This window comes from Ascaphus truei, chromosome 15 (assembly GCF_040206685.1).
Source record: "Ascaphus truei isolate aAscTru1 chromosome 15, aAscTru1.hap1, whole genome shotgun sequence".
NCBI classification, from domain to species: domain Eukaryota; kingdom Metazoa; phylum Chordata; class Amphibia; order Anura; family Ascaphidae; genus Ascaphus; species Ascaphus truei.
The window spans coordinates 27,848,454-27,863,386 of record NC_134497.1 but is presented as its reverse complement, the minus strand read 5'-3'; the positions used below and the strand labels follow the sequence as shown (position 1 = coordinate 27,863,386).

General features: G+C 44.8%; 1 protein-coding gene across 4 annotated transcripts in view; it reads left to right on the top strand.

The window, feature by feature from the left end:
• The window catches only part of LOC142466732 (uncharacterized), a 73,868-nt gene extending 62,556 nt beyond the window's left edge, over window positions 1-11,312 (top strand). The window contains exons 1-4 of one of the 4 annotated variants that reach the window (XM_075572078.1): window positions 2,459-2,544; window positions 5,486-5,618; window positions 6,646-6,835; window positions 9,397-11,312. In XM_075572078.1, coding sequence (XP_075428193.1) covers window positions 9,504-10,781 — 1,278 coding nt within the window. In that variant the 5' untranslated portion in view covers window positions 2,459-2,544; window positions 5,486-5,618; window positions 6,646-6,835; window positions 9,397-9,503 and the 3' untranslated portion in view covers window positions 10,782-11,312. Of the gene's footprint in view, window positions 1-2,458; window positions 2,545-5,485; window positions 5,619-6,645; window positions 6,836-9,396 lie in introns of those variants that run through there. The other 3 variants (XM_075572079.1, XM_075572080.1, XM_075572081.1) reach the window with 3 other exon arrangements.
• Window positions 11,313-14,933: the final 3,621 nt, after the last annotated feature.

Here is a 14,933-nt window from a genome sequence, read left to right as displayed (position 1 = left end):
TGGAGTTTTCACCAGGGGGAGGATGTAGCCATGTCCCCCTCGCGCACTCGCCCCCTCCTTTGTCCCCCTCGCGCACTCACCCCCTCCTTCCCCGTTGCGCGCGTGGTTGTATTGCGGCCGGTTGCTAGGGAAGCGGTCGGGCGGTTGCCGGGGACGCGAGCGGCGAGCAGGCCGGTTGCCGGGGACGCGATGGAGCCGTCGCTAAGGCCGCGATCGCGTTGCCACCGGCCCGGCGGCTAGCGGAGCAGGGCGCCGCCATGACAGTCAGCTCGCGCATGCGCAGGAGGCCAGCTAGCGCGGGAGGCCCCAGATAGCTCGCGCATGCGCGAGGATAGGCGGCCAGCCCCCAGGGTGCATAGGGGCAGAGACACCTGACGCCAGGGAGCCAATAGGGCTGAGGGATTTGCCCGGGAAAGGAGAGATACTTTTCGCGGGGTTTTGCAGTGACACAGGCAGTCAGGATCCGGACCAGCTAGGGGTAAGAGGTGGATGCAGGGGTCAGTGACCCTCTGAATTAGGCCAGCAGCCCCCAGGCCCCCAGTTAGGTCCTGAGCCACTTAATAGCTTGTGGAGTATAGGGACAGGCCCTAGATAGGGATACTGACCCATTTATTGGTAGCTTAGTCAGGGACACAGTGCTAAAGCCGTGCGGCCCCGCGAGGTGGGTTCTGGGCTCAGAACACCTTCAAAGACCCTGGGACTAAGGTGATATTATCCGCGCTGGAATTCACCCAACGCGGTGTGGAGGACAACGTCGGATCGGGCGGATCTCCGGTGATATCGCGGTACCCGTGGCTGAAGCCCGGGCAGGTAACCTGCAACTCACGTGCACCAACCAGGCCTATCACCAGACATAGTGGCTGCGCAGTCACACATACACATGCACAGTGGTATTTGACTTTGGGGGTGCGAGACATTTGGGTGGGGGTTACTGGACACAGGGTGGGATCACTCTATGTGAGATTAGCGTCCGCCGTGACGCCAGAGGTGGTAGCGTCTGCCGTGACGCCTAGTGTGATTAGCGTCCGCCGTGACGCCTAGTGTGATTAGCGTCCGCCGTGACGCCCAGGTGGTAGCGTCCGCCGTGACGCCCAGAGTGGTTAGCGTCCGCTGTGGCGCATGATTGTTGTGTAGATATATATATAGTTGGTTATGCAGTAAAGCCAGTCCTGTTTTACATTCGTTCGCTTTGTGTGGTTGTTTCCTGTGAGAGCCTCCTCCCACTCCGTTGGGATCCCTCCCAGGTGGAGGCGTTGCACCTAGAGATGTATAAGATGTATGTACCCCAGGTTCCCCGTGGCGGAAGCTCAGCCCTCCTGTGAGCCAACAGGTAATGCACCACACCTGAGTAACCTTGCATGTTCCTACACTTCCACAGTATTATCTGCGAGTGGGTGGGGGAATACCCGTTACATATATATATATATATATATATATATATATATATATAAAACATATATATGTGTGTGTATATATATATATATATATATATATATATATATATATATATATCTCAAAGTTGCATATATTAATTATTTATTCTCACATGTCTTTTTTTAATTTTTAAAATAGTATATATAATAAATGCTTAACGTTCAAACAATCTATACGCACACATACACACACAGCAACCCAGTGACACATACGCACAGGCACATGGTCCCAGTGACACACATGCAGCATTCCGGTGACAAACACGCACTCATTGATAGATTCCCAGTGACACACCAACACGCCCACACACACACAGTGCGCTTCCCTGTGACAAACACTCACAGGGAGACACTGACAGCCACACACACACAGTGCGCTTCCCTGTGACAAACACACACAGGGAGACACTCAGCCACACACACACAGTGCGCTTCCCTGTGACAAACACACACAGGGAGACACTGACAGCCACACACACACACACACACACGCACACACGCACACACACACACACACACACACACACACACACACACAGTGCGCTTCCCTGTGACAAACATACACACAGTAATAGCTTCCAAGCCTGTCGCTCACAGTACGGACCCGTACACACAAAAAGTGTGCGTCACGTGTGTGCGCGCTCGCGCGCCAACTATAACATAAGACAAGCACCCGCTTTCCCTCAGCCTCCGCGCGCCTCCGCACGGGCTGAGTCACCATGGACTCAGCCTTAGTTGTATTACAGCCTCAGGGGTTATGTCATATCCAGGTTACCTCCTTCTTATCAACATTGGACAAAAGGGAGGAACTGAAGCAGCTTTACTGAGATATATTAAGGACCAGGAGGAGTATACACATCTACATGCAGAAGAAACTATATTTCCCTAGCACAGTGCCTGGGAAATGTTACTGTCTTGTTTCTAATCTACACAGTATGTGACACGTGATCCGTTTTGAAGTCTAAAAACTACAACTCCCATGATCCCCTTAGTGTGAGCATGCGCAGTAGGACACAGAGCTGTGACCTGGATGTAGTCAGTGTCTCCACTTCCGGGAAAGAGAAGACTTGAAGAAATAAAGTGGTACAGGAAGCACACAGGAGCCTTTTCTGTAAGTAACTTACTTTGTATTCAAAGCATCAGAGCAAATCATATGCAAACACGTGGCGTTTCAGGACAGACACGTCCTCCCCTCAGACCATATACATTACTGCAATAAAATAACTATTTACTTACACAAAGCGCTTATCCTAAAAATACCTGTGTGGAAAGTGTACCTAGTGTACTCATAAAGCTATACCTAAAAGGTGAAGGATGTGACTGACCCCAAATACAGAGACCCCACGTGTATACATAATACGGTACTTTCCTGTTTTCAGTAAAGTACCCATATTAAATCTACCACCCCCTCCACTCCCCCTAATGCCTTCCAACATGTAAAATGCCCGCCCCCACCTCCTCAAACCCTCCTAATACAGATTGATAACTGCCCCTCCCCACCTCCTCCTAATACACACTAAGGTCTGCCCCCTAACTCAGTAACTGCCCCTCCCTACACTGGCGACACACTTTATCGCAGTGCGGCCAGATCCGCAAGCCGGGAGATTTCCCGGCTTGCTAGTGGCCGCCCCTCGGCGTGCCGCGCGTCATAGACGCGCGGTCACGCGTCTTCGGGAGCCTGCGCCCCCTGCACGCGCGTCCAGGGCTCCCCGAGGGAGCCCTGGTGTCCCGCGATCTGCGGGACGGCGGCAGGGGGTTCCGGGGGACCCGGCGGACCCGGCAGCGGGAGGGAGAGCGCCCCGATCGGAGGGCGCTCTTCCGCTGCTTCGGCGCGCGCCCGTCACACTCGGGCGCGCGCCAGGCTACTGCTGCGGCACAGAACGGGCAAATGCTCGAATAAACTGTGCCGCAGCAGTACCTCCTCCTAATACATGTAAAATGCCCACCCCCACCTCCTCAAACCCTCCTAAGGCCTGGGACATGGTCAGCGCTTATGCGCTGAGCCGTGCTGCTGCTCGGCACTGAGCGGCTATAGCAGGGGCTCGCGCACGCGTCAGAACGCTTGGGGAAGCGTGTGTCTGACGGCGTTTTGAAATTTCCCCGCTTGCTGGAGCGCAGGGCCAGTCACGTGAGCGGTTCGCCCAATGAGGGCGAACCAGCTCCGTGACATCACTGGCCCGCCCCACCCCCTGATGGTGCGCTGTGTAAGGCCAGGGAAAGCACCTCTTTCCCTGAACCTCAGCGCGCCTCAGCACGTTTGAGAGGCCCTATGTCCCAGGCCTTATACAGATAACTGCCCCTCCCTCCTAATACAGAGAGATAACTGTCCCTCCCCACCTCCTCATACACAGAGATAACTGTCACTCTAACACCAGTAACTGCTCCTCCCCACCTACTCCTAATACACAGTGAGGACTGCCCCTCCCCACCTCCTCCTAATACACAGTGGCGCAACAAACAACACCGAGGAACAGCACGTCATCATTTAGAGTCATATTTGGCCGAATTCATTTGGAGGCAGCACGTGGGAGACGAGGATGTCTTTGAGTCACTGTTGAAAGCAATTAAAGGTTTTTGGCCTCCAAAAATGCTTTGTTTTCAATAATAAATAAGTTGTCAGTGTTACTGAGCTCTATAGTCGTACACAAGCTTTTATAGAGCCTGGTTAGACAACCTATTTAACCCTTTCAGAGTTTTGGGTAATCCTTGTGGTTACAATATAAAATCCCAGCTGCCGGACACCACTCAGGAGGCTCAAGCAGCGGCGGCAATTTGTGTCGTGCAACACGTGCAGACACACTATGCGTTAAGCTAACAAGTATATATACCCCCTAAGGTTTACAAAATCCACTTCATACCCATCACCTGTGTTTACAGTCGGGCAGCCACTGCAGCCTCAGTACTTCCTGGTTGACGTCTGATGTCATCGCAGCGTCATGTGACGCTGATGATGTCACGTCACCAAGCAACCTGGAAAATCAATAACAAAATAATCATATACGGACAGCTCAGCACACTTGCTGAACTGTGGAGAAGTCAAATTGTATAAGTTACACTTAAATAACAGTAAATTGAAGCAACATGTATGCACTGGATTAATGCCATAAAGGATATTTAATGACTATAAATTAGTCTGAAGAACTGGGATTAGCCATGCTGATATTTTCTTTCTTAGATGAGTTTTCTGCCAAAACGAAGGGGTTAAAGCTGAAAAGGAGCAAGTTAAAAGATGGTTCAATTTTATGAGCTTACAGTCAAAAACAGCATTATAACACACATTTATCTGGGCATAAGATAACAAGGCAAACTACAAACCATTAGGAATATATAGATTAAAATACATAACTCCTATTATAGATAGTGTAGACACAGAGGCACATAGGCTAGATTATAAGTGTTATCTAGTAGCTTATTAATAATAATTGAGTAGACTTAAGTGGGATAAACAGAATAGAAGAATCCATAGCAGTCGTGGTCCAGAGTGACAGGTTTAAACCTGTGTCTCTGGTATATCCTCCCACATATATCTGGGTTAATAGTAGTGACTGACCTTACTCCAGGATCCAGTCTAGTTCAAGTCACAATACTTACTGCGACAGGGAGATTCTGCTGCTGGAGAAGCCCCATGAGACAGGACCAGGGCTTAGGAGCGAGCACACGTCAGTGGAACACATATGAATATAAATATATGTTCCACTGACTGAATTACACAGTGATTTAGTGACCCCTCGAGCCGAATCTTCGCCGATTGATCACAGGAGAACAGATCGATCGGCAACTTAGCTAATTGCTTGTCAGTGTTGGGATTGCATTGAAGCGCATATCGAAGGGGAACATATATTTTATTTATTTTTTAAAGGCAGCTTGAACTGCTGTTTTAAATCCAACCTGGCGGCGGGAAAACATGAAATCACTTGGTGTATGTGATTTCCTGGAAAAGGATGAAATCACCATTTAACCCTTTGGGTGCCTTTTTGATGTAGCTGCTATGTCACTGCATCTGGCCCCATGATGTAATAGCTACGTCATAGTAATCCTGCTTGTTTTTCTAGGGGAGATGTCATTCTGTGCTCCTGTGCAGGGCAGGACGGATCTATCACTACGTGGGATAGAAGGGAGGAGGTCTCCCTGTCTGTGCTGTCATCAGTGAGGGAGCGATCACGTGACCCCTTCGTCACTCAAAGGGTTAAAATAACTTTTACTTATTTGTGTATTGTGAAAGAAATCCTGTTCTGAATTTCTCCAGGAACATTTATGTGTTTGACTAATGAGGGCCTTATAATTACTTTGTTTTCTATGAAAGTGTTGTGTTTTTTTGTTTGCTAAACGGGTTTTGTAACTTGCCAATTCGCTACATTGAACCTATTAAATATGCCATTGTTGTTGGGTCACGTTCTTCCTAGGAGGGACTGCCCCTTTAAATACCATTTTCTATTCTGCTTCAGTTTAAATAAATCCTGAGATTACAATCCAATAAGAGTTTGTACAATCAGCCTTTTCTCCTTGTTAGCAATCCTAAGCGCTCCTTTTCCTCTCACCCCACACAAGTCTTTCCCCGTCTTAGGAACGCAGGGCCACACTTTTCAAAGCCTTATTTAACCAGAGGCAGCTGTTGACATTATGGATAAGGTGACCAGATTTTCAAAATGAAAAACCGGGACACATTAAAAAATTATTTATAAAACAAATTACATCACGTGACACACCTCATTGCCATGACGAGACACTGACGTCAGGTGGAGACATGTTGCCATGACAATGTGACAACACGTGATGCCTCAGCCCCATAATGCGTCTCGTTATGTCAACTTGATGCCGCGTGACGTCACGGAGCGTCTCGTTATGGCTAATGGAACACATTCCTGCTATAACACCTTGTTACATCAACCCCACTTTCTGTTTAGTTCCACCGGAAGAAACTCACCTTTGTGTCATCTTGTCGGGGACTTTTTAATTACAACAATTTTTTTATTTAGTTTTTAAGTAATAAGAAAGTAGTCACTGGTGTGGCCTTTGGCTCCCATTCCTTTCAAACTTGGTGTACATACAAGTGAGCCATCGTATATACATTGCTCTCCATTAACTTCTGTTCACCTCAAAACCTGTAGAGAAGAAAGAAAAGACGTCACATTACTAACGACTTGTATCTTTTCAGCTCTTCCTTTATAAAATAGACATTACTTTGAGACTTCACTAACTGTCCTAATTTTAGATTTGTAAATTGTGTGACAAACGAGGAAGAACAGAACCTTGTGGCGGTCCATTACCACAGGAAAATCTACTACAGAACCTTCACAGACCTTCCCCCACACACAGAGCTTCTGGTCTGCTATGGAGATGAATATGGGAAAGAGCTTGGTATCAAGGGGGTGCGCTGTGAAAAAGTAACGCCCAAGCACAAGGTAATCAGGAATATGTGGTTATGTGGTTTTTACATCTCTATTGTCTTATTACTGATGTTGAATTGCAAATAGTGATAGATCTGCATACACCATTACGGATCAACTAGAACGTAATATCACTAAACCTGACTGGAGTCAAAGGGCCAGATACATCAAGCTGTGGTAACCAAAAATGCCATATTACCGCCCATAAAAGGGGTACCTTATTACCGTACAATAAATCTGCGTTGTAGGGCCAAAAATAAAGCACTTTTTATCGGACCCGTTAAAAGCATCAGATCCAATACAAAACAGGCATATTATATATTTATCGGAACAGGATGAACAGCAGAAATACCAAGATATTCCACAGGCACCAAAGGGGTTAATACTTTATTTTAAAAAAAACATTACCTAACCCTGTTGACCCCGTTAGTGGCCAGTAAAGCATTGCCTTCTAGTTGCTAAGGTACAAGTGAAAAAACGGGGAAAATCCCCACGTGGAAGCTACAAATATGGCAAGTGCTGTAAAAACCGGTATAAAAATATATAAATGCAGAGAGTGTCCCAAACAAATGTCCGATGTTATGTGTGGGTCTATGTGACTCCCACCTCACCTGTAGGACCTCTGGATATCCTCCGATCAGATCAATGGCACCAGTCCCCCGTGCAGGTAGAAATGTGACCCTCCTCACTCTGACAAGCGGTTCTGGCTCCCCGGTATAACAGGACTGGCTGTTGGTAGTAGAGATCTGCAAGCAGAGTCTCCCGCCGCCTTACCGGGTGCCTGATGATATGCCGCGATGTTTCAGCCAGACGGGATCTGGGGGGCGCTGGTGAACGTGGGTGGACCGGCGCGCAATCCAAAGCTGCAGCCGCTCGTCCCCGCAAGCCGTGATCCTACCCGGAACAGGTGAGGCGCTGGGCGTGTAGACCGCACACTTGTCCAAAGATCCGGATCCACTCTGCAGCTCCTGGAGGAAATCCCCCGATGACAACAGCTGCTCTGCAACGATGAAAACCGGAGCATGCTGCTACACTGATGAGACAAAAATAGAAAGGAAAGAAAAAGCGGAGCACTGCCAGGGAATGAAAAAAAGGCTGGGGCAAAAATTGAAATAAAGATTATTTATTGGGCATAATGGCCAAAAAAACAAACACACAAGGTAATAAAAAACTCTGACGCGTTTCCCGCCGTTGATAAAGCGCCTCCACGGCGGGAAACGCATCAGAGTTTTTTATTACCTTGTGTGTTTGTTTTTTTGGCCATTATGCCCAATAAATAATCTTTATTTCAATTTTTGCCCCAGCCTTTTTTTCATTCCCTGGCAGTGCTCCGCTTTTTCTTTCCTTTCTATAGTTGCTAAGGTAATTAAGGGGTTAACCCCTCTCAATACCACTTTTCCCCTCCTCCCCCCACGAGAAGCCTAAATACCCTCCCCAGGGCAACTACCGTCATCACCCACATCCCCTACCTTCGCCCCTCTTCTAGACTAATGCCCAATATCCCTATTAGACAAATGTGGTTTTAAATATTAGCAAAAAATATATACACGTTTAAAACAAAACAAAAATGAACATTCAAAATACATTTTACACATGAAACCATTGATTATCACTGTGGATAACTAGTCCCTCTCAATGATGGGCCCAGATATCCATATTGGCGATTAAATGGTAACCCAGTAATAAACAAATACATCAACTATATTAAAATATATTAATAACCCCCAGCTACGGTAATGAAGGGAGTTGGTAGATGTACCATGTAATGAATGCCCTTTTTTGGGTGCTGCGATGTCACCTTAAAGGGAGGGAATCACATTCCATTTTTTGGAATCACATTCCATGATTTTGCATCGTTTTTGTGTTTGCATTGTCCCCACCACTATTGTATTGTATTGTATTGTATGTCTTTATTATATAGCGCCATAAATGTACATAGCGCTTCACAGTAGTAATACATATCATATAAATAACAAATAATATATATGTATATATGTTCAAATACAATAATTGTTAATTTATTTATAAAATGTTTTACCAGGAAGTAACACATTGAGAGTTACCTCTCGTTTTCATGTATGTCCTGTATTGGGCATTTGGTTCCTGATTTAACAATGGAGATTTAGCATAAAGTTGGGTCATCCTATAACTATTAGAGACCTGGCACATGGTGCTGTAACGGGAACACCCGGTGACTGATATGTGAGCTTTTAATGAGACACATACTGTATTCTATTCATTGTACAAACATTTTTAAATTATACCTTCACAACTGAAACTATCGACTTACTATCTATCAAAGGATTTGAAAAGAGTTCTTCCACTCTAATTGGTGTTTTGCAGCTAATGAGATTTCCTTTTAAATCGTTAAATATTATGATCCACTTTAAATGTATGATCCACTACATCTACTCTCCCGGCCCTAATGCTGCACATGTTGTGCTAAACCTTCATTCTTACAATGTACATCTACAGTTTACTTTCATCCTGAACTTTCTGTGATACGCCAACTTACCTCTCCTGCATGACCTTTTGTAAGACAGTTTGTGTAACAGTGACTTTTTTGTCTCGTCTAGTACAAAGACAAGCACCAATAATCCACCCATGCCAACACTGCAAGGTTGCTTTTAGCAGTCAGGATTACCTCCTCAAACATCTGAAGTTCAAACACCCAAATGAGAATATGGAAAAGATGAGGACAGAACAATCTTGCAACATTCCAATAAATATGACAGAAAATGCATCTTTCAACCAGTCAAGGCAATTAATAAACAATGTAACTGTTTCTCATGCCAAAATATATATATTAGCTGCTGCCACAGGAAAAGATCTTGGAGAAAGTGGGAAGAGCCTGACTTGGTTATCAGACCAAAATGCACAGAAGACAACACAGACCGGGGAGAGACCGCATGTATGTGGGGAATGTGGGAAGGGATTTACTCAGTTATCCAGCCTGAACACACACAAGAGGACACACACAGGGGAGAGACCGTATGTATGTGGGGAATGTGGGAAGGGATTTAGTCGGTTATTCCATCTGAACATGCACAAGAGGACACACACAGGGGAGAGACCACATGTATGTGGGGAATGTGGGAAGGGATTTGGTCAGTTATCCAGCCTGAACACACACAAGAGGACACACACAGGGGAGAGACCACATGTATGTGGGGAATGTGGGAAGGCATTTAGTCATTTATTCCACATGAACATACACAAGAGGACACACACAGGGGAGAGACCACATGTATGTGGGGAATGTGGGAAGGGATTTGGTCAGTTATCCAGCTTGAACACACACAAGAGGACACACACAGGGGAGAGACCACATGTATGTGGTGAATGTGGGAAGGGATTTAGTCATTTATTCCACATGAACATACACAAGAGGACACACACAGGGGAGAGACCGCATGTATGTGGGGAATGTGGGAAGGGATTTAGTGTGTCATCCAGCCTGGACAAACACATGAGGACACACACAGGGGAGAGACCGCATGTATGTGGGGAATGTGGGAAGGGATTTAGTGTGTCATCCAGCCTGGACACACACATGAGGACACACACAGGGGAGAGACCGCATGTATGTGGGGAATGTGGGAAGGGATTTAGTGTGTCACGCAGCCTAGACATACACAAGAGGACACACACAGGGGAGAGACCGCATGTATGTGGGGAATGTGGGAAGGGATTTAGTCAGTTATCCCACCTGAACACACACAAGAGGACACACACAGGGGAGAGACCACATTTTTGTGGGGAATGTGGGAAGGGATTTAATGGCTTATCCCAACTGATGACACACAAGAGGACACACACAGGGGAGAGACCGCATGTATGTGGGGAATGTGGGAAGGGATTTAGTCAGTCATGCAGCCTGCGGAAACATAAGAGGACACACACAGGGGAGAGACCGCATGTATGGAATGTGGGAAGAGATTTAGTGATTTATCCATCCTGAGGAAACACAGGAGGACACACACAGGGGAGAAACCCATCTCTAAATCCAGGCATGTTTAGGGATAACCAGTTACTAAGACGCTCACATACAGATGCAGCGGCCGTTTTTCGAACATTTCACGGGTGTATTCCTGGGCATACCCAGGTCATGCTGCATGATTACAGATAACAATAAAGCTCACCGCTCAACCCTAATATACTTGTAAGCGTAATTTACAAGTGGTGCATAGGAGATATACACTAAATCCAACCAAAAATCTAAGAAGACCAGAACAAAAGTATCCCCAATGTTTGCACTCTACTTATTTAAATCAAGAGTAAGTATCTTGTAAAGTATCATCAGTAAATTAATTGCTAATGAATGGGCAGACTGATACAATATCATGCATAGAGACTGGTCTAATTTTCTCAAATTTTCTCAAATTAATAAAAAAGCAATAACATTTTATTAATCAATATACAATGTGATAGATATATACAAAGTGATAATTAAAAACATGTGGTGAGATGTGAACCAGGGTAGGAGCAGATGTGCACATTCATTGATATGAATGCCTAAGACATGCAGATGAGCATACAGTTGTATTTACATTTATATATATATATATATAAAAATATATATATAGATATATACACAAAAATCCTCTAGATCACAATTTATAAATTACAGATTAATAATACTGGGAGTGTGTTATGCAGACGAAATGGTTTATGCTCTTTAGCAAAGCTCAGAAGTGAGCGTGACCATACGGTAAGCAGGTACTGCTCATTAAATCTGAGCTAAGTGGGAACACTATGTACAAAGCTAAACAATGCTATATGTGTCACTCTGCTTTCACGCTGCGTATTGCAAAGTCCATACACAGGTGGACAATGACCTGAGTCCTTATGCACAGTGAGATAAAGACAGATTATGTCGACCGCCAGTGTCAATGTAAAGTCAAACACTGCTTGGAATCAAACGTTAATGACACAGAGAGTTAGTAAGTATCAATTGCGCAATATATATTCCGTCTACCCAATAAATCCATTGCTCAGATTATAGAGCATTACTCAGTAGCGGTAGACACTTTGTTTTGCACTTCCCTATGGTAGGATTATAGCGTTCAACACTCACAGCTACATGCACTGTTAGTAATCAGCACATATCCCCTAGCCCGGTAAAGCCTTCTTAGTGGCGGAGGGACGCCGTGTAACAAGTAAAAAGTGACAACCGAATCAAATCTATCTGTGCAAGCAATCTCAATGTATCAGACCGACCTGGCACATCTTAGCATATTGGCAACTAGCATCGCACTTAACAGATAACCTAAACCGTCTGTCTGTGTAAGCAATGTCAGTATATCAAACCCATATGGCGCATAATGGCTACAGTAGCACAGCAAAAGGCACAGTGTAAACTTATTACATCCTCTGCTATACTACCCGGTTTCCAGCCCGTGGTTCAACTGCCTCCGCATCATCTCTCAGCCACTGACATCACTGTCGTGATGTTTCTAAAACCCAGCGCAAGTTTCGCGTAGTACACCTACGCTTCTTCAGGGGAATGAAGACTTAATGTCATGTCCCTTAAATAGCCCATGGAGGCAAGTATAGGATAATTCCTTAAACGTCTTAACCCCTTCGGTCCCAATTCTTACTGTATTGATTAGGAGCATTATGAAAACGGTCAAAATAGTGCCATATTTTACTTAGAATTGTAATATTATATTGTAGCAGATGTTCACTAAGAATAGAGAGGGCTAGTATATAATTGTTCTTCATACGTCCTGAAATACATGTCACTTCTGAATAACTAGCAGACCTTCTAACAATAGGAGCAAAAGTGACTTGCGAAAATCCGTTAACCACATAGGATAGAGCACACGTTAAAGGTCTTAGGTATATATGTATATACACAAATAATAGTAGCTTAAATGAACCCGAGAACTAAATATCAATAGGTAACATAGACAAATGGATATAAGGGTGGACTTGGTCCTTGCAGATGGCATAGTCAAACTTGTCCCCAAACACCTTTTGGTGTTCCAAATCTATAGAGTCATGGGGGTTCATGCAGTAAGCAGCGGAAAGGCAATTCTCGCCACTTTCCCGCCTAAAAAGCCTATCCGTATTCAGTAACGGGCGAGAAAGTGGCGAGATTAAAAAAAAATGCCAGTTTGTCTGGCGGTTTTTTTTTTCCGCCGGTGGTGGGGCGAAAAGGCACTTTCCGCCAAAAAATCCAACTTTTTCCGCCACGCTGTATTCTAATAGTGGCGAGTAGCTAAGCGGAGCTATTCGCCACTCTAGAATGGCGTTTTGCGGATCAGCCACGCAAGAAAAAGATGGCAAGTTGCTGCTCAGAGGCAGCGGATGAGTGGCGGATCGGCACTTAGAAAAAATTCAGGCCTTTTTCCTGGCTGGGATTGATGCCGGGGGTCTCCGGAGCTGATACCATTAATATCAGCACCCGAGCCACCCGGCATGCATCCGAGGCAGGAAAAATGCATTTAAAGCCCACTTCATTACCTTAGCGGTTAACCGCTAAGGTAATGAAGGGGTTAAACAGCCGTACCAGCTTTATTGTGGGTAGCGGGGGTGGGTGAAGGGGGTATTTGGCCCTTGTTGTTTGTTTAGGGCTTGCGGGGGGTTTGCGGGTGCACTTAACCCCTTCACGACCGTAGCGGTTAATACCGCTACGGTCATGAAGGGGTTAAGGCCTCCCGCTACCCACCCGCAAGCCCTAAACAAACCACCGTTGGGGCTAATACCCCCTTCACCCACCCCCACTACCCACAATGAAAAAAAAAATACACACAACAGCCCCACACTAACTAAATAAATATATATATATAAATATATATATATATATATGACCCCAACAACACCTATACCCCCCTAACATACAAAACAGTAATGGGCACAATGACTATTATCCGCAAATGGATAATAGTGCAGTTGTCCATTTAAAATACATACAGAACAATAAACACATTAAATACATATAGCACTCACCCATGTGCGGCTGCCACGATGAAGGCCATCCTCATCTTCATCCTGCCCATGCCCCATCCGCTTCTGCAAAACAGACACGAATAAAAACATCCAATGTAATGTCCCCTAACCCCTTCATCACTATAGCGGTTATTAACCGCTACAGTCATTAAGGGGTTAACCCACCATCACCCACATACCCTCCCCCACTAACCCCCCCAGCCCCTGAGGCCTAACCTCCCTCACCCACTACCCACAAGGGAGTCCTACCACATACCCTTGGGGCCAATTCCCCCAACACATACAGTACAATAATGTGCCAAATAACTATAATCCACATAGGGATAATACATTATTTGGCCATTATTAAACACATTAAATACCGTAGTAAAATAAAGAAAATTCTACTAACCTCATCAATAAGAAGGCTCCGTCGCCAGCATCATCCTTGGGGTCCGTTGCCAAAATAATAAATAGCCAATACATATCAATGACATTAACATACCAAGGAACCCCTTAATCACCTTATCGGGTACTAACCTCAAAGGTAATTAAGGGGTGAAGCCATCCTGCAATGGCAACACCACTTATGCATAACATCCTCAATTAATTAAAAAGCAATTTCCTAAACAAATCTCATGTAATCATTCAATCTGAAGCCTCAAATGCCACTTAAAACATTGCATTTACAGTGTATACATGTAGCATAACATGTAAACTACATGTACACGCTGCAAATCAATGTTAACAATACAATAATCCAACTAAAATAGCCTGACATCACAAGAAGTATATTATGTAATCCAATAAAGTCACCATCAATGAATTAACAGACATGAATTACATCCCTAAACAATTAAAATACCATCCATACCAATTACACAATTAACTATAGCTATCGTTAGAGAACAAGTTCAAAACATACAAAAAAGGACACCAAAAATTACAATATACTAAAGCAAGCCTCTCCATAACCTACAGTACAGCATAGAAGCCCAAAAATTACATCTCTCTAATAATAAAATACATTTAACACACATCTATGCATAGCAGCATAGCCACAATCATTTACAATAAAGTAAATCAAGCTTTTACAACACTATAATTTCTTACCCTGTATGTATATATCTCTCTAGACATACATACATACATACATACATACAGTGGCAAGAAATGATAG